A 24859-nucleotide genomic window follows, 5' to 3' on the forward strand; every position below is an offset into this window, starting at 1 on the left:
CATTACATTACAAGGGAATGACTGACGAAGAAGAATGGGTCTAGATAATGGTGAATGAGTTTTGGATAAATAAAAAAAAAAAACAACACTTTATGTTATTGATATAGACATATATTGAGGACTTTTATTGTGCATGCTCATCGTGACATTTTGGCTGAGCTATCTAATTTAGTGTCATGATTTCTAGTTTCCTATTTTCAATGCTGTTGCATATGGCTGCATTGATATTCGCTACTTTTTATTTTGTATTTTATCCATATTTTCATATACGTGCCGACTTTTAAATTGGCTTACTTATTTGACGCGAGTGAGAGGTTTACCTCGCTATAATACCAAATTTGATTCACAATCTTCTACATAAGGAAATGCCTCTTCCATGTCAAGAATATGACAGATGTTCCATTCGTTTGATGTGTTTGAGCTTTTGATTTTGTCATTTAATGAGTATCTTTCCGTATTGAATTGTCCTTGTATTTCGTTATTTTTAATATTATACACTTTATTTACTTATTTGTTATGAATCTTAAAATATTCAAATGACAATAAATTTCCAGAAATATGCTTTTACCATGTTTACTTCATAATTATACCGAGAAAAGTACTTTCTTGGAAATGGTTGGTTGATATATGCTAGATACATTATATGAAGGGGTATTGAGAAACTGCAGAGGAACCCTACTCAAATATTTTTTGTAAGATTGGAATATCTCATCATAGATACCGGGAATAAATTTTGTATATACGATTGGAATCTTTCAGATTTGAGGTGACACTAGTGAGTCTTAAGTCACAACCTCATTTCAATCTAAAAAAAAAAACCGGATGAAATGTAGTTGTATTGCATCCAAACGTGACATGGTGCTGCCCCACGATTTTGTCATTGCTTCATGCTAGATTTAACAAATGTGTTGTCTTTTTTTTTTTTATATCGAATTGGTGTTTTTTTTCTGGCTTGATTTTTGTTTTGTTTTCTACGTTTTACATTCTGTTGAGCTTTTATTTTAGTGTCATGTGTTTGCTATTTACAATGCTATTGTATATGCCTCAATTTATATTCTTTGGTTTTTTATTTTCCTTCTTGTTTATATTTTCATATGCCGGCTATTATAAAAACTTACAGACTTATTTACATTTCAACTTACTTCTATGTACTCGTTGAAATTTGTTTTACTGAAAAAATAATATTTTATAAAAATAAACTATTGCAAAGAGCGTTCTCTTGCTGGAACCCCTGGCTCCAACTAATAGAATGACTATACAAGTAATCTTTTACCTAATAAAAATATCTATCCAATCCATGCTTCCTCAGGTTTAGATTTTCTTTTTTTTTACATTATAATAATTTACTTATACGTTTGTCGAATGATTGAACATATCAACTATATGTACTTGTCTTGATTTTGCTAATGTTCTATGGACTTACTATGATTAATTACATATGTAGTTTTAGCCAATAAACACAATACAAAAAACAATAAAAACATCTATGTACTCAATCTAAAAAATATTTAAATGACTAACAATTCCGATAAATTAACCTTGACTTCATAATATTACCGAAAAAAGTATTTTGGTTATCTGGAAATGCTTTGTTAAGAAAGCCTAGACATATAATTATGATGATTAATTTTCAGTATAAAGTAACTGTACACATTTATATCTATCATTTTTATTAATAGATCAACTTGGAAACGTAACGTCGAAATGTGGAAACTTATTTTAACTATTTCACTTCTGGTGGTGTTGAATACAGGTAAGTTGATCATTACATGCACAAGCGCTATAAAACAAGATTCAACCCACCATTTTCTACATTTGAAAATGCCTGTTCCAAGTCAGGAATATGACAGTTGTTGTCCATTCATTTTTGATGTGCTTTGTCATTTTATTTTGCCATGTGATTAGGGACTTTCCGAATGAATTTTCCTCGGAGTCCAGTATTTTTGTGTGATTTTATTTTGTATACGGTTAAAGTTGAAACTTCAAGAATAGAGAGTATAAAAATTGATAACTAAAGAGCTTGTTTTGTCGGCATTCATTTGATTTCATATATACACTTAATCTCGTTAACAACTAGCATAATCTAAACTATGCACGAAAGTACGTATCATTCCAATTAGCTTTCTGAAGAAGTGTTTTAATAACATTTCAAAGATTACTTTAACTATCAGAAACTACTTCACAAAAACTGCCTTGAAATTTTCTTTTAATTTAATTCTTATTATAATCCGCTGCAACTACAAAAGCAACGACAATATTCAAATATCTGCTTTAAATTTTAAATGTTATTTTTTTCGATCATTATAATGATTACTGAGAGAACCTCTTTATAATGTATTATCACGTGCTTTTCGTGTATCTTTACATAGATATGGAAAGATGTAGTGTGAGTGCCAATGAGACAACTCTCCATCCAAATAATAATTTATAAAAGTAAACCATTATAGGTTAATGTACGGCCTGAATCACGGAGCTTTGGCTTAAACCAAAATATGACTGATACGGCAACATTTATATTTAGTGAAATACTCATAATGATATCATTCAAAATTTAAAAAAAAAAACCCAACAATATAAATTTTCATAAAGCATACATAATTTTTGAAATCAGTTACTGAAAAAAATGTTTTTCTATGGTGGCCGGTTAAGGCCATTTCGCGTTTTCGCGTTTTCGCGTTTTCGCCCATCATATTATATAGGTCGAAAACGCGAAAACGCGAAATCGCGAAGTCGAAAACGCGAAAACGCGAAGTCGAAAACGCGAAAACGCGAAATATGTTTTCTTTCCGATTTCGCGTTTTCGCGTTTTCGCGTTTTCGCCTTTTCGCCTTTTCGCGATTTCGCGTTTTCGCGTTTTCGCGTTTTCGCGATTTCGCGTTTTCGCCTTTTCGCGATTTCGTGTTTTCGCGATTTCGCCTTTTCGCCTTTTCGCGATTCAGTTGTACAAGATTTGATATTCTCCAAAGAACTTTAATTTTCTTTCTAAGGCTAAGTACATTTTTTGTTAAATTATGTTATAAACAAAGTGGCATCTCACCAGAAACATTTTTATCAGATTGAAACAGCTTCTTGCACCAGCAATACAACCTACAAATTTTAGCGCTAGAAAAGCCAATCAATTTTATAATGAACTCAAACCCTTTCAGGACATATTAAATATTATTTAAAAAAATTTTTTTTCACATCATATATAATTAAGAATAAACTTTAATTTAAATTTTTTTTTTAAATCCCCGATATTGGTCTAATGTAAAATTTTGGTTAAAAAAAATCTGATTCATATTTTATTTACCATGTTTATAGTGTATAAAATCTATTTTTTTTCACAAATAAATACATTAAAATGGTTTGATTTTGGATTCATTAATCATGTTAATTAAAAGATGACAAAAATGTGAAAAAATGTACATTTAAGGTACATTTGTAATATCGATTCTATCTTGAAGAAAACATGCAACTTGGGGGTATAATTTAGAGTACCAAAAAATCAACATAAGCTTTATGGGGGATATGGAAATGTCTGTGTCTGTCTGTCTGTCTGCCGGTTTGTCTGTCTGGTTTGTTAGGCTCTAGCCTCCTTATTTATTTTAATTGATTGAATTATTATTTATATACATGTTACTTTATTCAAAAATGCACAATTATACCCGTATGTAACACCATTGAATGCAAAATAAAACAATCATTAAACATACAAAATAATGAGATCATAAGTATCATCAACATTATTACAGTACATATACATATATATATATATATATATATATATATATATATAATGTATCCTTCTCAGACTAGGCAGTTTCCGTGTCCACTTTCCTCAGTGACCAGGACTTTTTGATAAAGGGACATGCTTTGTAACCTGCACACATTCTTTAATATTTAAAATACATATATATATACCAGTTTATCTGAATCATCTAATTCCTCTAAATTTTTATTGCTTTTTTTTTTACAATTTTCAATAAATTCTTGTCTTAATGATTTGTTTGAAATACAGAAAAGAAAAAGTTGATTTCATCTTCTATTTGGTTATCACAAAATGTACATATATGTTTTTGTCTTTCTATATTTTTATATATTCCCCTTTCTATCTATTAAAATGATCCCTGATTCTGATTTAACATATTAATGATCATTAAAGCAGGGTGAATGATTCAGGCTCCTTAAGTAGCCAGTAGTTTTGATTCTTAACTATATAAATGTATATATATAACAAAAAGGCGAAAAGGCGAAAAAGCGAAATCGCGAAAACGCGAAAAGGCGAAATCGCGAAATCGCGAAAACGCGAAAAGGCGAAATCGCGAAAAGGCGAAAAGGCGAAATCGCGAAATCGCGAAAACGCGAAAACGCGAAAACGCGAAGTCTAAAACGCGAAATCGGAAAGAAAAAATATTTCGCGTTTTCGCGTTTTCGACTTCGCGTTTTCGCGTTTTCGCGTTTTCGACTTCGCGATTTCGCGTTTTCGCGTTTTCGCCCTATATAATATGATGGGCGAAAACGCGAAAACGCGAAAACGCGAAATGGCCTTAACCGGCCACCATATTTTTCATTTAAATTGATGTGAGTTCTAATGTTTAAAGGTCAAATCCCTTTTGTGACACAATATCATAAAAGTAATTGTCCAATTAAATTGATGCATATTTTAAACAGACTGACTAATCATTATCTTCAAATATAAATCTTCAATTAAATGCTTGAAAAGATTAGCTAGGATGTCAACAGAACTTTTGGTCAGCATTGGTCTCTTTAAGTTTTTTTTATCATGACGATCTTTGTTTGATAACCATTTTATACACTACAGGTAATGATAGCTTTAATTGTATAGAGAGCTTTGAAATATATATTGTCGCTCTTTATATATTATAGTCTGTATAATTTTGTAGGTATCGGCATGGCCCGAACATGTAGTAATTGTCCTGATAGTGAGCAGGCGAGATGTTTCGTTAGTCCATGCCGCGATCATAAGTGTCCATGGGGCACAAGATGCTGGTAAGTATATACGAGAGAGAGAGAGAGAGAGAGAGAGAGAGAGAGAGAGAGAGAGAGAGAGAGAGAGAGAGAGAGAGAGAGAGAGAGAGAGAGAGAGAGAGAGAGAGAGAGAGAGAGAGAGAGAGAGAGAAAGAGAGAGAGAGAGAAAGAGAGAGAGAGAGTATCATATACATTATACTTATTTGTTTACATTGATATTTCTTTAAAGTTTCTAAACAGCAGGGGACGTTAAGGCGTTGTAGGCAACCGTTTTGACATAGCTTAAAACTATTGACCTAATGAAAAAGAATTAAAAAAACATATGCTAAACTCATTTTCTTAAAATCAATCAGACAGCATTCGAAGCCAAACTTCAAATCATTTTTCTATACTTACTTTTAACAAATACATAATTATTTTATACTGAGAAATAACAAATCTATCTTAATCCTAGAAATAATGTGTACACATATGTATATATATGTTTCAATTTGTAGCGAGTAAACGAATTCGATGACCAAAATTATCTGTCTATTTCCTTAAATCTTAGCGGTACTGTTTTTCATATTTCATTTATAATTTTCTTCTGTTTGATTTTTGTTTTTCCTCTATATAACTTTATTCAGGAATTTAAAACAGCTATTGATGTGAAATTTGTAATGAATTTGCGTTGATCCAAATCGTTCATGCCAATTTGCGGATTTCTGACCTATAAACCATTTTTTTATTTTATATATCTGATATAAGGAGCCAAGTAAATTTGTATTTGAATAAATAGACACCAAAAATTAACATATCTGCTTTGTTTTTTTTCAGCGAAAACTACTGTGGAGGATGTTATTACAAGTGTATCTACTAATGGTATGTCTTGTGAAATGCCGAATGAGCACAATTTATTCTACTGACAAAACTAATGTTTGAAAAAAATTTCAAACACGTTTACGTACAGAAATAAAGAGTTTAATCTCCTTAAATGTATTTATTTCTTCTTCTTTCCATTTTAAATCCTTAAAGCGAAATCCCTAAAAAGAAAAAAGAGGTAAAAAGTAAAACTACCGAACTTCAAAGAAAATAAAAAAAAAGTACAATTATTAATCATATGGCACAATCATAATCTCAAACACATCAAACAAATAGCAACAACTGTCAGATTCTTTACTGGGTACAGGCATTTCCAAATGTAGAATGTAGAAAATTGAGGATAAAACCTGGTTTTATAGCTAGCTAAGCCTCTCACTTGTATGATAGTCGCATATAATTCCATTATAATGACAACAATATATGAGCAAACAAACCAGACATTATAGGTAAAATAGTCAAATTAAGGGTACAGCAGTCAACATTGTGTTAAAATCTTAATCAATATAAAAACAAATAACAATTTCAGCAAAGGAAAACAAAAGTGAAAGACAAGAATACAAAAATCACCATAGCACAATAACACAATAACACAATAACACAATAACGATTTTGTTCTTACATAGTCAGTCGTCGTTGACTATGTTTACACCGATTGTTCATTGTACATTTTATAAAAGTACAGCGTTCCTAATGAAGGTAAACAATGCTTCTAAAAAGCATTAACAACAGAAATGTGTCCAAAGTACACGGATGCCCCACTCGCAATATTATTTTCCATATTCAGAGGACCGTGAAATTGGGGTAAAAATATAATTTGGCATTTAAATAAGAAAGATCATATCAAAGGGAACATGTGTACTAAGTTTGATTGGACTTCAACTTCATCAAAAACTACTTTTTTTTTACCTGAAGCGGGACAGACGGACGAACGGACGAACGAAGGAATGAGCAGGCGGACGGACAAACGAACGCACAGACAAGAAGATATAATGCCCCTCAACTATCGTGGGGCATACAAATACCGAACTAATAGGTAATTCAAAAAGGGTGAGTCCGTACAACACTGACAAAATCAAATGTAGGCTAAATCAACCAACAAAACGAACAGAAAACAACTGTCATGTTCCTGACTTGGTACATGCATTTTGCGAATAATGTATTTATATCTCAGTATGCATGCGATTCTATTTGCATTTCAGACCATATCCATTCTTTTCAACTGATGATCAGATTCTCCTATATTGTGTGAAGGCCTCACAATATATCATTGTGTTTTGATGCGTATGTTGTTAGAGATAAAAAAAAAAAAAAAAAAAGAAAAGAAGACTCGGCTCTCAGCTCAACCAAAATATACACCAGAAAAAAGCCACATCCAGGCACCAATCTTCCTAGCCCCTTCGGTCAAGGTAGGGTTATATCATATTCTTTGGTATTTCATCGTTTGGACAATTTCAGTGTACTATTTACTGAATAATTCAGTCATTAGAAAATACATAATAATATATATTGGAAAAGATAACTAATTGTTTGTTTGTGTATAATTGGACCCTGAGAAATACAAGAACATTTCTTGGAAAACAAAAAGTCCTTACCATAATTGGTTACTGAACATTGTGAATTCTTTATTTTTCGTTTCATACCCATTTTTGTTGGTTTCGTGGGTATAGGTCAACCACGAATTCAAATGTTCAACTAATATCATATAGGCTTTGTATACAGAGATTGGCAAAACCCAAAACCACGAAATCAAATATCCACTAATATGAATACCCATGAAAATTGATAACCACGAAAATAAATTAATCCACAGTTGTATTTCCTCAGGTTAAAGTAAAATATTTATCTTTGCAATGCGAAAAAGAAAATGTGGAGTATATACAACTAGACAGCAACCCAAAGAGATTAAATCTGAAAGACTAGAGGTCAATATTCAGGTTATCAAATTATAGCCAAGAGTTTGTTTTCATTAAACAATATTGAAAATATTATCTTACAACATGAAATGAGTGACACTGGATATAAACTTTGCGTCATTTTTTTTTATAATTATAGAAACACTGATGTGGGCCAAAGTTAGGGTAATTGTAATCGTTAATCAGCTGAAATTGATTACAATTGTTCAAGTAATCATTGTAATCATAAATCTGGTTACATGTAATTCAATTTAATCAACTACTTTTTAAAATACCCTGTTATCCTGATTACTTTTTGATTACATTCTGATTACAATGAAAAATAATCCAAAACTGATTATGGTCAATAATTGGACCTTTTTGATTTTCATATTTGATAAATATTTAACATGCTAAAGTAGTTTTCTTTACTTGAAACATGTTAATTGATTTTTATACCTGAAACTTCAGTTAAAATAAACTGTTACAGTATTGAAAAGTCATCATTAGCCTAAGTAAAAGATATTGTTTATTGTATTCACAATTTAAAAAAATGATTAAACATTTCTATAAAATTTTAACTAGTAACTTTATTTTCATCCATATTTTAACTTTAAGAAACTACACCTTGAATTACATATATTCTGGAAGAGGTCAGAAGACAAACCTTAAACTATTTATAAAACTTTATCCTGATTATTCAATTGAAGTCAACATAATTCAGAAATTAATTATGATAAAGAACAATTGGCCATAACCAGTGACACAAATTGTAATCAGATGGAATCAGGATTCCTTTGCCAATGTAATCAGACCCATCTCTGGTTGAACTAATAGAAGAAATAAAGGTAATCTTGAAATAAAAAAAGGAACTAAATTACAGAAATTGTTAAAATTTAACAAAAGTTTACTTTACAGCTAAGTTGTAAAAATATGAAAAATTATAGGTCATCGATAAATTAGAAAAGATATTTCAATTTTTATGCCAAAAAATGGCATTTTTGCAACAAAGAGAGATAAATTCAATTTTTATGCCAAAAAATGTAATTTTTGCACCAAAGGGAGATAATTTCAAGCTTGTTCAATGATATATACATTTTAAAAGTATTCTGGGGCCAAGACAAATTGATGGGTTTGGATGTTTATTGTACAATATGATATTTGTAATGAAAAAACAAAGGTTTATTTTTTCTGAAATTTTGGTATCTTCGAGGCTGCTTAAGACGATTTGATTATTATCTAATATTATAAAAAAAGAAGATGTGGTATGATTGCAAATGAGACAACTATCCACAAAAGACCAAAATGACACAAACATTAACAACTATAGGTAACCGTACCAACAATGAGCAAAGCCCATACCGCGTAGTCAGCTATAAAAGGCCCCGACAAGACAATGTAAAACAATTCAAACGAGAAAAAACTAACGGCCTTATTTAAGTAAAAAAATGAAAGAAAAACAAATATGTAACACATAAACAAACGACAACCACTGAATTACAGGCTCCTGGATATTTGGATAAAAAAATCCGAGATGTCTACAACGAATTCATAGTTTGTGTGCGTGTGTCGGTGTGTGTGTGTAATAATGTAAAATTAATCTAGTGCGTAATACTATATAAAACTGACTGTTGCTTTTGCTGTATATATTTTGCGATTTTCTTTCTCATTGCGATAAACTCTGAATCTCTTTAATTGTTTTATTATATCTTAATTCGTACGAGCATTTAGAAATACATGACAAGCGATCACTCAGTGAAAAACATTAAGACAATTTAGATGAATCATTGAACTAGATAAAAAATATCACTGAATTTGAAAAAAAACTGTCTCTGAATGTAATCTTCAGGTTTTCGTTTTCATGAATTTTTTGCCGAAAAAAGCGAGCATTTTGGAGATATCATTTCTTAACGACAAAAAAAAACACCATTTATTATTTTTGCATTAATTCAATTTTAGATTTACGAATTAAACGGTAAAAGAAAACCGAATATACATCATACGTTGATATCGAAATAAGACTTTACTTTGTACTGAGTTGTATAACAGAAAGTGGTAATGTCAGTATAAAAAAATAATATAACTATACATCATATCAACATCGATATAAGCCTATACATTCTATAAATTCGTAAAAACTACATGCATAACGTATTCATCAGAAATATAACAGTTGTCTTTCTTTATCTAAAAGATTTTCTCATACATTTTTCAATACAATGTCATTTATGATGTATAATATTACATTAGGTATTGCGAATTCTCCTTCAAGAAATGCATATAAATTTTATAGAAAAGAGTAAATATATTGATTTCCTATATTATCTTTTATCTAATTCTAATATGGAATTTGATGCGACTTTCTTACAAGTGAGAGGTTTAGCTCTATTAAACCAGGTTTAATCCACCATATGCATTTTCTACATTTGAGAATGCCTAGTCAGAAAAATGTCCATTCGTTTGATGTGTTTTATCATTTTATTTTGCCATTTTATTAGGGACTGTCCGTTTTGAATTTTCCTCGGAGTTCAGTATTTTAGTTATTTCACTTTTTTATTTACTGTAAATTAAACCGCCTAAAGAATATAGAAATCTGGGAAATAAATCCGAACAATCCTGCTTTTACTTTATTAAAGGGGAGACTACCGCTGATCAATAAATGTGGTCTTGGATTCCATAACTGCAACAAGTGGGCTACGATATTTCTCCACTCGTAATTATAATTCTCAAAGCGCAAGGCTTGCCGAGCATTTTAAATACTTTCAATTTAACTATTGAAGGTGGGGAAATATCGTACTGCACGTGTTATAGTGGTGAAATCTTCTTCTCGAATGATTTGTAGACCTCATTTTCAAAGATTTGAAGAAATATGTGTACTATTTATGAGACGTCCTAAAGCATAGTGGCCTTTTTTCATGACGTCACAATAGGAAAATTCAGAAATGGGGGTTTCACCCTGCTGTAACAGATTCGTTCATATATAACTAGTCAACAAAAGAAACGATACACGACTTGGGAACAAAATTTATCAAAAAGAATTAAACATGAATCAAAATGAGATACACCATTTCAAAAAGCTTTCATTTGCAATGTATGCACATACGATAATGAATTTAAAACCGGTCGGAAAATAAATACATTCCGTGTAAACGATCATAGGGTGCACATTATTTTTGCGGAAAGTTGGATAAAAAATCGACACACAAAGTACTAAATGATTTTTCAAATTTGGTTAAAATTATTCAATATGCTATACAAGTTATGTTCATGTTGTAACACATGTTTTAAAATAATCTTTCTTTTTTTTTTTAAATTTTTGGTTAAAAAAGTGTTTCTTTTAAATCTCAACAAAATGCAAAAAAAAAAATCCGTTTCAAATCACTGCTTTAGAAATGAAAACAACACCCTGTAAATTTGGGACCTTCCGGATAAGTTTTAAGATTGTTATTGTTTTTTAATTTCACTTCACACATGGTGAATCAATTCATAATGTATACATTTTAACGATTTTTCGTGGGGCCGAACTTTGCCTTACAAATAAACGCAAGAACTGTAAGATTTCTATAAAAAGAATTGATGGCAAACATTGTCTTTACCGTTCAATGAGAGGTTAGCATCATTAGTTGGAACTTCTGGTTTTTTTTTAAATGTCATTTTATGACAATTTTGTCAAAAAATTTAAATTTCGCCAAATGACATCATGAAAGCAATTTTTTTAAACAGATTTGTACTTCCATGGTCATTAGATATTACTACCTTCAATATTGTTCCTTCAAAAGGAAAACTTCATCTTTGATTTGGAAAAAAAAATCGTGTATTATTGTACCACATGTTTTTGAGACAATCACAGAACGCGATTTCAACCGGAATGAAACGTTAGGAGAATACATAATCAAAAGAAAGATAGAGATTTATAGATTATCGTTGACCTTCTCAGCGAATATTTTTTTTTCGCTTAAGCCGGTATGGCAAAAGTGAGAACATCGATCTTGTTGAGATGACCATTTTAATCTGTTTATCGCTTTTTTACATATGACGACGTTGTCAATTTCATGTCAGTTTAATTGACAATACCACGTTAGTTTTAAGCGATTATTTTTATATCCCTCGACTCCGGTGAGAAAGGAAATTATCAGTCATCATGATCAAATAAAAAAATTGTAAAATAGCGATAATTAGAACGACTCAACGTTAAAATGCAACACACACACAGAAACGAACAATATTATAACAATGGCCATCTTCCTGACTTGGTACAGGACACTTTTAAAGGGGAATAAAAGTAGTGGGTTGAACCTGGTTTTATGACATGCCAAACCTCGCACTTTAATTACACAGTTAAATATACCATTGAAATGAAAACAAAATATTACAGGACTACAATACAAATAAAAAGGAGAACATATAAGACAAAGAAGAGCATGATTAATAGATAACAAAAAGCATCAGGTTTAAAATTCAATACGCCAAAAACGCGTCTAGTCCACACGAGACTCACCAGTGACGCCCAGATATAAAAGATCGAAAGTGAAAAAAATACAAAATTGTACAGAACTGAAGATCAAAAGTTGAAAAGGTTTTGCCAAATACGGCATTGTTTGTATGATTAGTCTTATGTAGACGAAACGCGCATCTGGCGTACTAAATTATAATCCTGGTACCTTTGATAGCTATTTACACCACTGGGTCGATTCCAATGCTGGTGGACGTTTCGTCGCCGAGGGTATCTCCATCCCAGTAGTCAACACTTCGGTGTTGACATGAATATCAATAATGTGGTCATTTCTATAAATTTCCTATTTACAAAACTTTTAATTTTTTTCGAAAAATTAAGGATGTCAAATATTTAAAAAATAAGCACACAAAGTATCTTTCAAATTTAACAACCACAGTCATTGCTTACTTATATATGTAATTTAAATTAACCCATAAAGGATTCAAGATCTTCGTTAATTTTATTTCAATAAGACTGGACTCATGCAATGGAAACATCTATAAAAACTTAGTACAATGGTGTACACGGAAATAAAGTTCATAAATTGCTGGCTAATTTTTCGCTAATAAAGTCTACGTAAAGGAAGAAAATATTTTATTCATGCAATTATAGTTCAAGCAAAATAATACTGTTCTAATTCGTTTTCAAAGGATGAAATAGTATCGCAGACAACAGTCAAAATAATAAATGTACATCCTCAGTAAGATGACTAGTAACGAACTTTCACCTTGATAAGCAATACAAAAATAGAAAAAAATATATGTAATGTTTTTGTTTTTTGTCAATTGAAGTCATCTTTTCTAATAATTTTAAGTAGTTATATACGCTCATCTAATCAAGGCAACATCAAATCATAGTTCATTTGTTCTGTAGTAATAGTCATCACCAGGCGCTTCTGTAAACAGGTTATTCAATTCCTCCTTGATCTGAGAAAATCCAGCTCTCTTACGAGGATCATAGTGCCAACATTTCAGCATGATTTTGTAGAACCTATTTGTCAATAAACAGAAAATACATCTTATTATTATTGACTACTTGGTTTTGTGTCAACCACATCATTCATTATGAACGAAATGAGCCGGAAAATAAGTTCGAGATCCGAAATATATAGATTTGAAACAACAATATTATTGCAAAAGGTTAATGGTATATATTGAGTATTCTCAAAAAGATTGAAAATATGATTTTACATTTCAAACATAAGTGCTACAAAATGTATCCAAAGCATGTTTTAGTTGTATTTTTAGATCATTTTATACTATTCTAAATTCTCATTTCCATCTGTTTTTGTCATCAAAAAGAGGATTGGATGTATACTTAAAAATTGATAAGTATTTAGTGTGTATAACACTAACGTTACCATTTAATTGATTTAGATGTGCATTTCGACATTAAAAGGCCAAAATGTTCAGGTATAAAAATTTTCAGGGATAATATAGGTCACAAATCGTCTGACCTTCTTTTCACATCACTTGTGAATACAAGATAAAGGCAACGGTATTATACCGCTGTTCGAGGTTTTCCGAGCCGGTGTATTATCCAATGTCATACAGAAATTGTTATGTAATTGAACTTTCATATTCCATGTTAAGTATTCATAATAAGCACTTTACAAAAACTTCGCTTTAAAAGCATTATCCGTGGTGTAGTTGTAAGCGCATCGGACTACTAACACAAAGATTCCTGGTTCGATCCCGGTTCCGGGGAAAGAATTTCAGGGACTGAATTTTCGACTCTCTCTTGACACCATTTGTGAGTATGTTCTTAAGAAATGACGAAAGTCCGTCGGAAGGGAGCGATGAATGGCTGACCCGTGTAAAGAGAAAGCAATATTTCTTGCATGCAAAAGACACCCTTGTAAAGCCGCTACAAGGCAGCACTTGCACCCGCAAAGTTGAGAGGGATTAAAATAAGTTGAAAAAACTTGTTTCCTTATCAACTATAAACACATCTATTGAAACTAAAAGCATTATCAATTTCGTGTCGTTCTACACATGGGATAATAAGCTATAGAATACGTAGGAAACATTTAAATACCAAAATGTTATAGCAAAATTAAAATTGGAAGTACATTTAACCCTGTCAATCGTGTACAGTAAAACGTTTAGAAGGAAAATTTAAAAATCAATACTTGGACACTTTGAAAAATACCTTCTTTGTAAGCAAAAGCACATTAGAAGGACATCAAAACAGGATATTAAATCAACTGGATTTTATTTATACTCAATATGCCGGCGCTGTTGGAATCAGTGTTCAGTATTCGGTTGCAGTTGGCATAATTTTAGTTATGATGCAAAACAGTCGTCATTTCAGAAATGAGTGTAACATGTTTACGGCTGTAAATACTTGGTTTGATTGATTACATTTTTCAGATGATGTAAAAGACGTAACAGTAAAAATAGATATCAGAACAAGATGCTAACATGTGTACTGAGGATTCAAAGAAAGATAAAAACAGAGAATGCATACTTATCTGGATGTTATGAAAAGAATCAACATTTTCATCTGTACTTTGCCCTTAATATTTATAACATACTTCAGAACATAGTGCTTCACAACTTAAAGGACTTAAGACTGATACATACACATCATCACAATGCTCTGGCTTCTTCATCTTATAACCACGTTTGACCATACCAGGTACATCTCTACTTTGCACACCTGGATAAGGAGTCTCACCTATAAAAATAGTTTAGATTATATTCGGGGTTTTTCTTAAGAAAAAAAAATATATTAACAAGTTTGTTAAATATATTATCAGCAACTAGCACATTTTCAGCCGTTTATTCTGTTCTTAGCAGATTTTTTCCAAAGAATGATGTCTTATTTCATTAAAAATGTATGAATGTCCCTCCACGTCAACTACAGAAATGAATGAAAGATTTTTGTAAGTTTATTGCAAATTGTTATCACATAAGAGTAGTATTTTATTATTTCAAGACAGACATCGGTTAAAAATTAGGCATTATTCAAAAGCAGAATATCTGATACAAATATGATAACAATTTTAAAAGTAAACAGTTCGTAATAAAATTAATTGAAACACATACTAGTATTATTAATATAATAACTTATATGATATACATAACGATGGCACTTTATATTCAACGTTATTCTAGCACAGTTTTAGAACCACTTATTGACAACATATAAATATGATGGAGAAAAACTGTTAAATACATACCCAGAGAAAATATCTCCCACATTACGATGCCATAGGACCAAACATCACTCAATTCATTTGCATATGCAGTGGTTTTCATACACTCTGGGGCCATCCATTTTACCGGTACTCTTTCCTGCTAAAGATTGATTATAGAAATAATAGTATACTCAGTCAAATATAAAGAAATTAACTTTATTAAGTGACAAAGGAGCTTTAGTTAAGATGTGTTTTCTTTTCTTAGACCTCACGGGCCTCCTTTTTCAGTGTTGTGCTGTAATGAAACCTAGCATCTCTGAATATTTACATGATATGATAGTTTTGAGTAGTTATCATAACAGTTATGCCTGACAATAATTCAAGTTTTAATATCCAAAATAATGAAATAAAATAAAAACAAAAACGGATTGTATATTTTAAAAAATAATTAACAAGTGAATATACGATATAATTAAAAATGTTTTTTAAAGACGTATTATTTTGATATTTGTATTGATGAACAATACCTGATAAGTTATTTCTAACTATACCACTGAATGTAAAATGCATAAGTAAAAACAATATTGGTCATAATTATTTCGTATTATCAAATATGTTTTCTATCTATCAAGGCAGAACTTCAAATATTGTGGCGTTAAAAGTCTGTTCAATTTCCATTTTTTTTTATTATGAATACATTCAAACATACGATAAATCAAGAATGTAATAATAGAGGTCATATCGTATTTTACAGATTACATGGTTTAAATGAAGAGGTATAATCACTACCTGACATAGTGATTGAGACTTCGATCAAGCATACAACTATGTGAAACATACAATCAATGATTCTCATCAGATCTGTAATAAGCACAGGTATTATGTTTTTGCGACGAAAATGGGAGTAACCCCAGTATATGTTCTCATTTTTCAACCCAAATGTTTTAATATCAGTCTTAAATTCTAAGACTATATAGTGCATTACATCAGATATTTCAATGTTATATTAAATTGTAATCTGAGTCTTAAATTGTTACTTGTTTTCTATCAATAATATTACAATGCAATTCCTTTTTGATAGAACCGTTTCAAACACTTTAAAGTGCACTATATCTGGTACTTAAATTTTATATTAAATTGTACATTTACATTGTTTTTCGCTTCTTCCTCTTGATTTGCATCTGGATCGGGACCAAATCCAGTGAGCTTTGGTTCATGCAGATCATTGAGTAACACATTACGTGCAGCAAGTCGTCTGTGAACTACCTGTAATTAAATTTAGAAAAAAATGAAGTCACAAAACTTTTTTATATCACTAATGAAGATATAAAGACACAAATGAAACAAGAAGACTGCGTTCGCGTACACCGACAGACATACTGAGTAGCAAAATATAAAAATACACACCACTTAAAGATGTGAGGTAACAATACGAATTCAGATAACAGGACCTAATTGTTACAACACGTGTAATACAAAACTTTAACTTAGACATGTAGACGTCCGTTAACAATCAAATGCGATAACTTGACTTCTACATTTTGATTGTTCAACTAATATCTCCTGAATCGCTTTTTTTTTCATTCTATTATCATCAACTATTGATTCATGACTCTTTTGAAGCAAACTTGTATTTAAAACTCTCAATCCCATATCAAATTTTATTATTTTGGTGTAATACCAACATTGATGTCCTTTATGTGTCTGTTAAATATGTACTTTTCAAAAAAGCTGTGAAGAATTTGTATTTTTTTTTTTAAATAAAAAAAAAATGTGCATGGGTAAAGATTTATCCTGTCTATTACTATAGAAAAAAATATGGTGGTATTCACCATTTCATCTGTTTATCATGAAATACAATACTCGTATCTGAATGGTTATGAGTTGTTTCCCTCTACTGTAGTTTAACACAAATAGTTTTGTTTGAACACATATAGTTTCACATGTTAATTTCTAAATTATAAATTGTTTGATTGTATATCATACACTGACTTAAGGACTGGCATTTCCATTTTTACATGACAGTCTGTTTCTGATTGAACTTTCTTACAAATAAAAAAATTCATACTAAATAATTGAAATATATAAACGCATACCCATAAAACATACCTTGTTAGAGGCCAAATAATCCATTCCGTTACAAATACCAAATGCCATTCGGAACAATCTCTCCTCTAATTCTACTGTTATATTTGATCTTGCAGATTCAAGAAATTCTTTCAACACTCCTTTCGAACAATATTCTAGAATCATCATTGGACCACCTACCAAGTAAATAAAGCAACTTTATTGTTCTGTGTAGTCTTCTCCATTTCTTTCAGCTGATTTATTATCAATGTGAATTATTAAATCGAAGGTCACCGCTTGTGAAATAGAATGTTTTACTATATAAGTTTAAAACCTTGTGTTAATTGGCCGTTGATAAATTATATTTTTAAAGAAACTAAGGTTTTCAACTCCCTCACACAAAGTTGAGCTTTCATAATTTTTTTCGTTTTTATATACTTTTGGTCATATATTGTTATTCATACTTGGCTTTCAAATGTTGTAATTGGAAAGTTTCTGATAAAAATGCTTCAGAGGCACGAAATAATATAGTGTTATTTTCATTTTCTTGACCACGAGGTCAATACCACTACTAGTGTTTATGATTTTTACCTGATTTATCACAAACCCTTTCGTAAATCTCCGTTGTTAAATTCAGAAATTATTAAGAAACTAAGGTTTCAACTTTTAAGCCAAAGTCCTGTGGTGAATTTGGATTATTGTTTATTTTTTTTTTATTATTTTGTGAATCAAGTAAATCACGTCACGTGTTCCGTTTATACATGTGTTTCAAAGCTGAATGTACAATTTTTTTTTCGCGAATTTGAATTCAAAAAACTCATCATTGCTACCAGGATTGAAATTTTATATTTACGCCAGACGCGCGTTTCCTCTATAAAAGACTCGTCAGTGACGCTCGACTCTAAATATGTTAAGTCATAAGCCCAAAGTCACTTTTAATTCATATAAAAACTAAACCTGTCATTTGAATAAAATAAAATTAATTATATTTACTCACGGACATCATCTTCAACTGAACCGATGAAATCCAATATATTTTTATGATGTCCCACTTTAGTCGCATAAAAATTAATCTTAGCTCTCATTTTTATCACGTTTTCCTCATTCTGGTCATCTAGAATTGGTAATAATATATGATTGCGTTTAGTACAAATTTAAAGCAACTGTACTCACTGCAAACTACGGTTAATTACTGACTTTCTTCTAGTTTTCAAAAAATAACTAATAAACAATGCTTACAATTCTTTCATTTTAAAGACATTGCTTTGATAAACTTATAAATTTTCAGTATTGCAAAACACGATCCTTTACAGCATATGTACATTGCATCCCAAAACATTTTCATCATTGCAGTGACATAATTTAATGATCTTATAAGTCAAATTAAACTATGGAGTAGTATGTTAAGATCTGAATGAGAGACGTTTTGGCGTGATGCAACTGATAAAAATCCAAAACCATAGCTTGCTCAGATAAAGCCGTAGACATCAAATGCAGGCAGCTATGATTTTTATGATGGTTTCCGGCGCTAAATATATTTGCCAATTTGCAGCCCATTTTTATGACGTTCTTTTCACTATAATAATGATAGTTCAAAGCGGTTACAGTAATTTACTAATTTGGAAGTTATTTGAACACAAAAGATATTTGTATAGGACAGCATATTCAATGTAATTAAGGAACTGGGCTTATATGCATAAAACTTTTTAAACTAAGATCTTTTCCGAACGGACGGTTTTTACAACATGTCCTACGATAAATTAGTCCTACGATTGTATATCTTAAATAAAAAAATAGTTGTTATTGGCTTTAAACTAGCTGTCAGATAACTGCGAGTACTCTCAGATCTGTTCCTAGTATCTTTTTGTTGTCGCGTTGTACAATGTACAAGTACCCGGCCACGTCCCCATGTATGTTTGTCCATCTGAGATGAGTAAAGCCTTTTTCAACTGAGTTTTATAGTTCGTTCTCATGTTTTACTGTTATATCACTGTCCCAGATTACATGTTTAACCCCGCCATATTATTTATGTATGTGCCTGTGCGAAGTCAGGAGCCTGTAATTCAGTGGTTGTCGTTTGTTTATGTGTTTTATATTTGTTTTTTTGTTTTTTTAGTTTTCTTGTTTGAATTGGTTTACATTGTCATATCTGAGCCTTTTGTAGCTGACTATGCGGCATGTTTAACCCCGCCACATTATTTATGTATGTGCCTGTCCCAAGTCAGGAGCCTGTAATCAGTGGTTGTCGTTTGTTTATGTGTTTTATATTTGGTTTTTTTTTGGTTTTTTTTTTCTCGTTTGAATTGTTTTACAATGTCATATCTTGGCCTTTTATAGCTGACTATGCGATATGGGATTTGCTCATTGTTGAAGTTCGTACCTATAGTTGTTAATGTCTGTGTCGTTTTGGTCTCATGATGAAAGTTGTCGCAATGGAATCATACCACATCTTTTTTATATTAAGTGGTAAAATGCACATCAGCCTTCATCAGATACGCATACTTGACTAGTTTTTTATTCACTGTGCGGTCCAAAGCAAATTTCTTTGTTGATGAGTTGGTTTTTATAGGTGTACATGTATTCAATAGAAGCATTAAAGCAATTGTAGTTTCAAAAGTTATTTACAGATATATAACAGTATTTTAACCCTTAGCATTTAGTTTAAATGCCTCAGTAAGCGAGAAAAAAAGGTTAATGATACAATACCTTTAAGCGATTTAGCAATAACTGTTTTAGCTTCTTGGTGCGTATAGTATTGTGCTAAATATATGATTGCGAATCGTCCCCGTGTAAGTTCTGATTCTAAAGAAATATCCTTTCTGGACAAAACCCAAGATTTCTCTCCTTTGGTATCCATACCACCGTAAAAATATATGTCATCGTCTTCTTTTGAAATAACTGCACGGTTCTATATAATAAAATGATTGATACTTAAAAACCTAAAATATATTACAAACAAACTTGACAATTTGAAAAAGGGGCAAAAGATACCAGAGGGGTATTCAAACTCATAGATAGAAAATAACCTGACACCCCCAGGCTAAAAAGGAAAAAGACAAACAGACAAGTAACAGTTCACAAGACACAACATAGAAAACTAATGACTCAGTAACACGAACCCCACCAAAACGGGGGGTAATCTCAGGTATCCCTGTATTTTGCCTTGGCTTTTTTTGTAGATGAATTTAGAACATTGAAATACGATATAAATGAATATCATTAATCTGTTAACTTATTTAAAGGATTTAAAAAATAGTACACTAGACATAACAGATGAAAATAAAAGTACTTCTTTTTTTAATGTGGATACAATTTTCGATGAACTTAAAACTCGTTTTTTAACAGGTCAGGAATATGACAGTTTCGTCCATTCGTTTGTTTGAGTTTTTAATTTTTGCCATTTGATTAGGAACTTTCCGTTTTTAGTTTTCCTAAGAGTTCAGAATTTTTGTGATTTTACGTTTTGCTTTGTCTTCCTTACAGACTCAGTTCAAAGCATTTTCATATTTATCAAATGCAATAATAATTAAGTATGTATAGTCTTCATTTGAAGTGATAAGAATACTCACATTCAGCCCACTACTTGTACCACGTACTCTTATGGTATTTCTAATTGTGCGTATACCTGCAGTAACTTGTTGTTTAGCAGGTTGTAGTCTACCGGTTCTCCCAAGAAAGACTAGCACGGCAATAACAGCAATCAGGATTATAAGAAAGCCTAACAAATAACAATTATGTAATTGAAAATCCAGCATTGCAAAAAAATACGCATTACTACTATTCTCGAAAAAGAATTACTTTCAAATTCGAAATCGAAAAACACAAAGCAATAAAGCCGTGACAAATGATTAATTAATGAGCTATATGGTAAAAATTACTTAGTTAAAATTGCCAGAAACATCTTGAGTCAATTTGGCCAGAGGAAGCATGAATTTGTTTTATAAGACCTATTTTGTTTGGAGTTTGAACATTTTTAATCAACTTATGTTTTGGATTGTCCCTTATTATCGTCTCTCTTTCTCTTTGTCGTTTTTCGAAAACTTGATAATTTCAAAATTTCAAAATCAAACTGTTCATTCAGAATGTTTTTCTTTTTTTTCAGGAAAGTTAAGATGCGAAAATATAGGAATCGGTTGAGCTAAAATTAATCGAAACAGAATTACTAGGACTTTGTGCTGTCAGCTTGTGGGTTAATTGAAATGGAACCTTGATTACTGATTAATTCTGGTAAAAAAAGCCTCTATAGCTACCTACGTGTAAACTAAGTGTATAGATTTTGTTTTAAACAAAAGGAATTAAAAATCAAATCTATTAACTTGTGTTGGTTTAAGATAAGATAGAAACATCTGACTTAATTGTATAATGTTCTATTGCCATGATTACGTTTTTGTTTGTTTATTTGCTTTGTGATGAGTTTTACTGTTTGCAATCTATTGTTAAAACTAATACACGATTACCTGCAACTAGTCCACCAACTCCACCGCTGGATAGTCCAACTTCTAAAAAACAACAAGCCGAAGTAAATTAAGGAATTCGATTAAGCAGAAAATCTTGACGAGTTAGACAATAAGATTTTTTTTCATTTTTTTTCATTTCTTTTTATTTTATTTTGTTTTATTTTCTTAATGCACAAATGGAAAGCAAAGCGGTTAACTGGAAAAATCATTTTAAATCAAACAAATAAATTACAGATTTATTGAATATTCAAAAGTATATATGAGATAGCAGTCTCCTAATAATAGTAGCGATAAGCCAAACATAAGGGGTCAAAGACAACGAAAAATAAGTACCATAAAAACATCTCCCAGAATTTTAAAACATAACAGAAGCAGAACTAAAATCGTTTTATCGTTTCTTGCGTGTATTTATACTGTATTCCTGTCCGGAAGTGTAGTCAATCTTATCGATAATTTTTAAATTATCATATAAGAGGGAGGTTTTGTTAGCAATAAAAACAGGTTCAACCCACCATTTTTTTCTCAAAATGTCCTAAACCAAGTCAAGAATAAGCCAGCCTTTTTTCAAATAATCTGTTTCTATGAATGTTGACGGCTGTTTGTTTGTTTTTTTGTTGTTTTTTTTTGCCCTTTAGTGTTTCTGTTGTTTCCGTTGGTTTCCCTAGCAGCTTATATTGCCTTTTTTTTTTTATCGGGAAGGCTTGCATATGTAATAGTCAACTTATTTGTTTACTTCTTCACATGGTAATACTCATTATCACAGACATTTCGTATTTTTTTAAACGCGTTATAAACTTTTAAACAACGACTGATAATAAAAGTTTTGTGTCATTCATTTGCATTTTGTTTTGTCTCTCTCAAGGTACAATGTGATCTATTATACTAGGAAATGTATAACCAAGCTTGCATTATAGTTTTTTCCCTATCTAAACATGAATCAGTAGCTAGATGAACAAAAAAAATCCAGCCTTGGTTTTTCATATTTACCTCAAAATTCAAACGTAACCAAGAGATGAACAATCGGGCCCTGATGTCAAAAAAATATGTAAGGAGGTATAAATTAAAGGCCTTAATATTTTGTCGATTTTTAATTCTAGGCGTTTACTGAATTATTTTGTAACTTTAAAATAAATTATATTGTAACTTTAACATAAATTATATTGTAACTTTAAAATAAAAAGTGTTTTGACAAACTAGTTTTTGGAAAATAAATACTGTTTACACCTTCTTGCTTTAAAAAAAATATCTGTACATTTCAAAGGCTTGCAGTGTGCAGTGATGAAATAATTTCACATACATTTGCATATCAATGTAACTTTTCCCTCTTAAAATGTCTGTTGTGCATGAAGGCTTACTGTTCTTCGTTCGGTATTAAGACTTGATGTGTTCAGAGGAAATTTAGATAATTTTTATACAAAATTGTTAATTCTGAATTAGTATATATAAATCGAGCATGTAGCCCCATTTTAATTTTGTTTTGGATGGTTTGGTTTGAATTGGCAACGATTGGCATGGATTCTTGTTTTTTCATAATTCCGATACTCAATTTAATTTCATTCACGACTTTTATCATATATACGATTTAAAAAAAATGCAAAATACCTTCTTCGGTAGTAACAAATGAAAATTTAGTCGGAACAGAACTGCTGACAAAGTTAGTATCATTTCCATAATTGGTCGTCATGTTAAACCAGTATGATGTTGTTGCTGATAAACCTGTTAGGTCAAAGGTTGTTGCTTCTTTATGAACTTTAAAAACCTTAGTTGAATTATCTGGTCTAACAAGAGTAATCGATATCCCTGCCCTTTCATAACATGTTGGGGCTTGAATCCATTGAATGCTGACACTAGTACCTGTTGCTTTCAAAACTGTTATATTCGAAGGACTGAAATCTAAATAGAATGGTTAAATTGAAGCTTTTCGAATTAAAACGTGTTACCTTAAGTGTGTTTTTTATAACTTGTTAACCAATAAAACACACACTTGAGTTTTGGTTCTCAAGGCTCTTCAACTTCGTACTTTATTTGGCCTTTTTAACTTTTTTGGATTCGAGCGTCACTGATGAGTCTTTTGTAAACGAAACGCTCGTCTGGCGTATATACTAAATTTAGTCCTGGTATCTATGATGAGTTTATTGATATACCAGGCTGTTACCGCGAACAGTCCGTGTGATTAGAAGAATCGCTAATATCACGTGGTTATAATCGATGACTTGGTAATTAAAATACAGGTGTAATTATCTATAATAATCAATACAAATGTGTTTTCATTGTTCGATATCATTTTACGCGAAATATGAAAGTATATAGTCTAACTACGGTCAAAATCGCCTAACAAATGAAAGAATTATAAGAGTTTAAAGAAATTTAAGAATGTATTTTTATTGATCCCCACCGTGCTGTAAACATAGATTTCGCTTTACCTATATGGCGCTGCCCATGATAATTTGTAGGTAATATCATAGAAAATAGCGGAATATGTAAGGTACCTTCGTTACGGTGATTTTTTGCGACCGGATCGAATATTTCTAACTGAAACGAAGAGAAGTGCCAGCGTAAAGTTTGTTTCTCATTGCGTTATGTTTCAGATAAAGGAAGACGCCGCGTAGATTTTCAGTTTTTATGATGGCTCTTGGAAATGGGAAATGGTAGATTTTCTCCTCAAAAGGAATATGTGAGAAACCTTTGTAAAGGTGACCGGTTGCAAACGGAGCGATTTAATTTTATTGAAACAAAGGAATTTATCCGTGAACCACCAAAACGTTTCAGTAGGTATGCGGTAGACATCAGGACATGGCAATGTTTTTTCTCTCGTAAAATTGTGTATGTGCAAAATTAAATGTTTTTGCATCTCCAATATTTAAAATTTTTGTTCCCTTTTATGTGTCGGGCTCTCACTGAAAGCAAAGGAACAAAACAAATAAGAAAAATATATAAACATGAATTTTTTTTTTTTTTTGAAAATACTCAATGT

At 31.0% G+C, this 24859-nt stretch overlaps 1 protein-coding gene and 1 long non-coding RNA gene across 3 annotated transcripts in view; one reads left to right on the plus strand and one right to left on the minus strand.

Moving 5' to 3' along the window:
- Window positions 1–1603: 1603 nt before the first annotated feature.
- On the plus strand, window positions 1604–5945 carry LOC134705248 (uncharacterized). The gene is made up of 3 exons (XR_010105506.1): window positions 1604–1753; window positions 4887–4992; window positions 5788–5945. It is a non-coding gene; the product is annotated as an uncharacterized LOC134705248 (long non-coding RNA).
- A 6920-nt stretch (window positions 5946–12865) lies between these two features.
- The window catches only part of LOC134707609 (fibroblast growth factor receptor 2-like), a 72339-nt gene continuing 60345 nt past the window's right edge, over window positions 12866–24859 (minus strand). The window contains exons 4-13 of one of the 2 annotated variants that reach the window (XM_063567544.1): window positions 23488–23778; window positions 21886–21927; window positions 20998–21146; window positions 20135–20336; window positions 18426–18542; window positions 17471–17625; window positions 16511–16627; window positions 15404–15518; window positions 14805–14898; window positions 12866–13209 (exon numbers count right to left, since the gene is read on the minus strand). In XM_063567544.1, coding sequence (XP_063423614.1) covers window positions 13071–13209; window positions 14805–14898; window positions 15404–15518; window positions 16511–16627; window positions 17471–17625; window positions 18426–18542; window positions 20135–20336; window positions 20998–21146; window positions 21886–21927; window positions 23488–23778 — 1421 coding nt within the window. In that variant the 3' untranslated portion in view covers window positions 12866–13070. Of the gene's footprint in view, window positions 13210–14804; window positions 14899–15403; window positions 15522–16510; window positions 16628–17470; window positions 17626–18425; window positions 18543–20134; window positions 20337–20997; window positions 21147–21885; window positions 21928–23487; window positions 23779–24859 lie in introns of both variants that reach the window. The other variant, XM_063567543.1, reaches the window with a different exon arrangement.

Source organism: Mytilus trossulus, chromosome 2 (genome assembly GCF_036588685.1).
Source record: "Mytilus trossulus isolate FHL-02 chromosome 2, PNRI_Mtr1.1.1.hap1, whole genome shotgun sequence".
NCBI lineage: Eukaryota > Metazoa > Mollusca > Bivalvia > Mytilida > Mytilidae > Mytilus > Mytilus trossulus.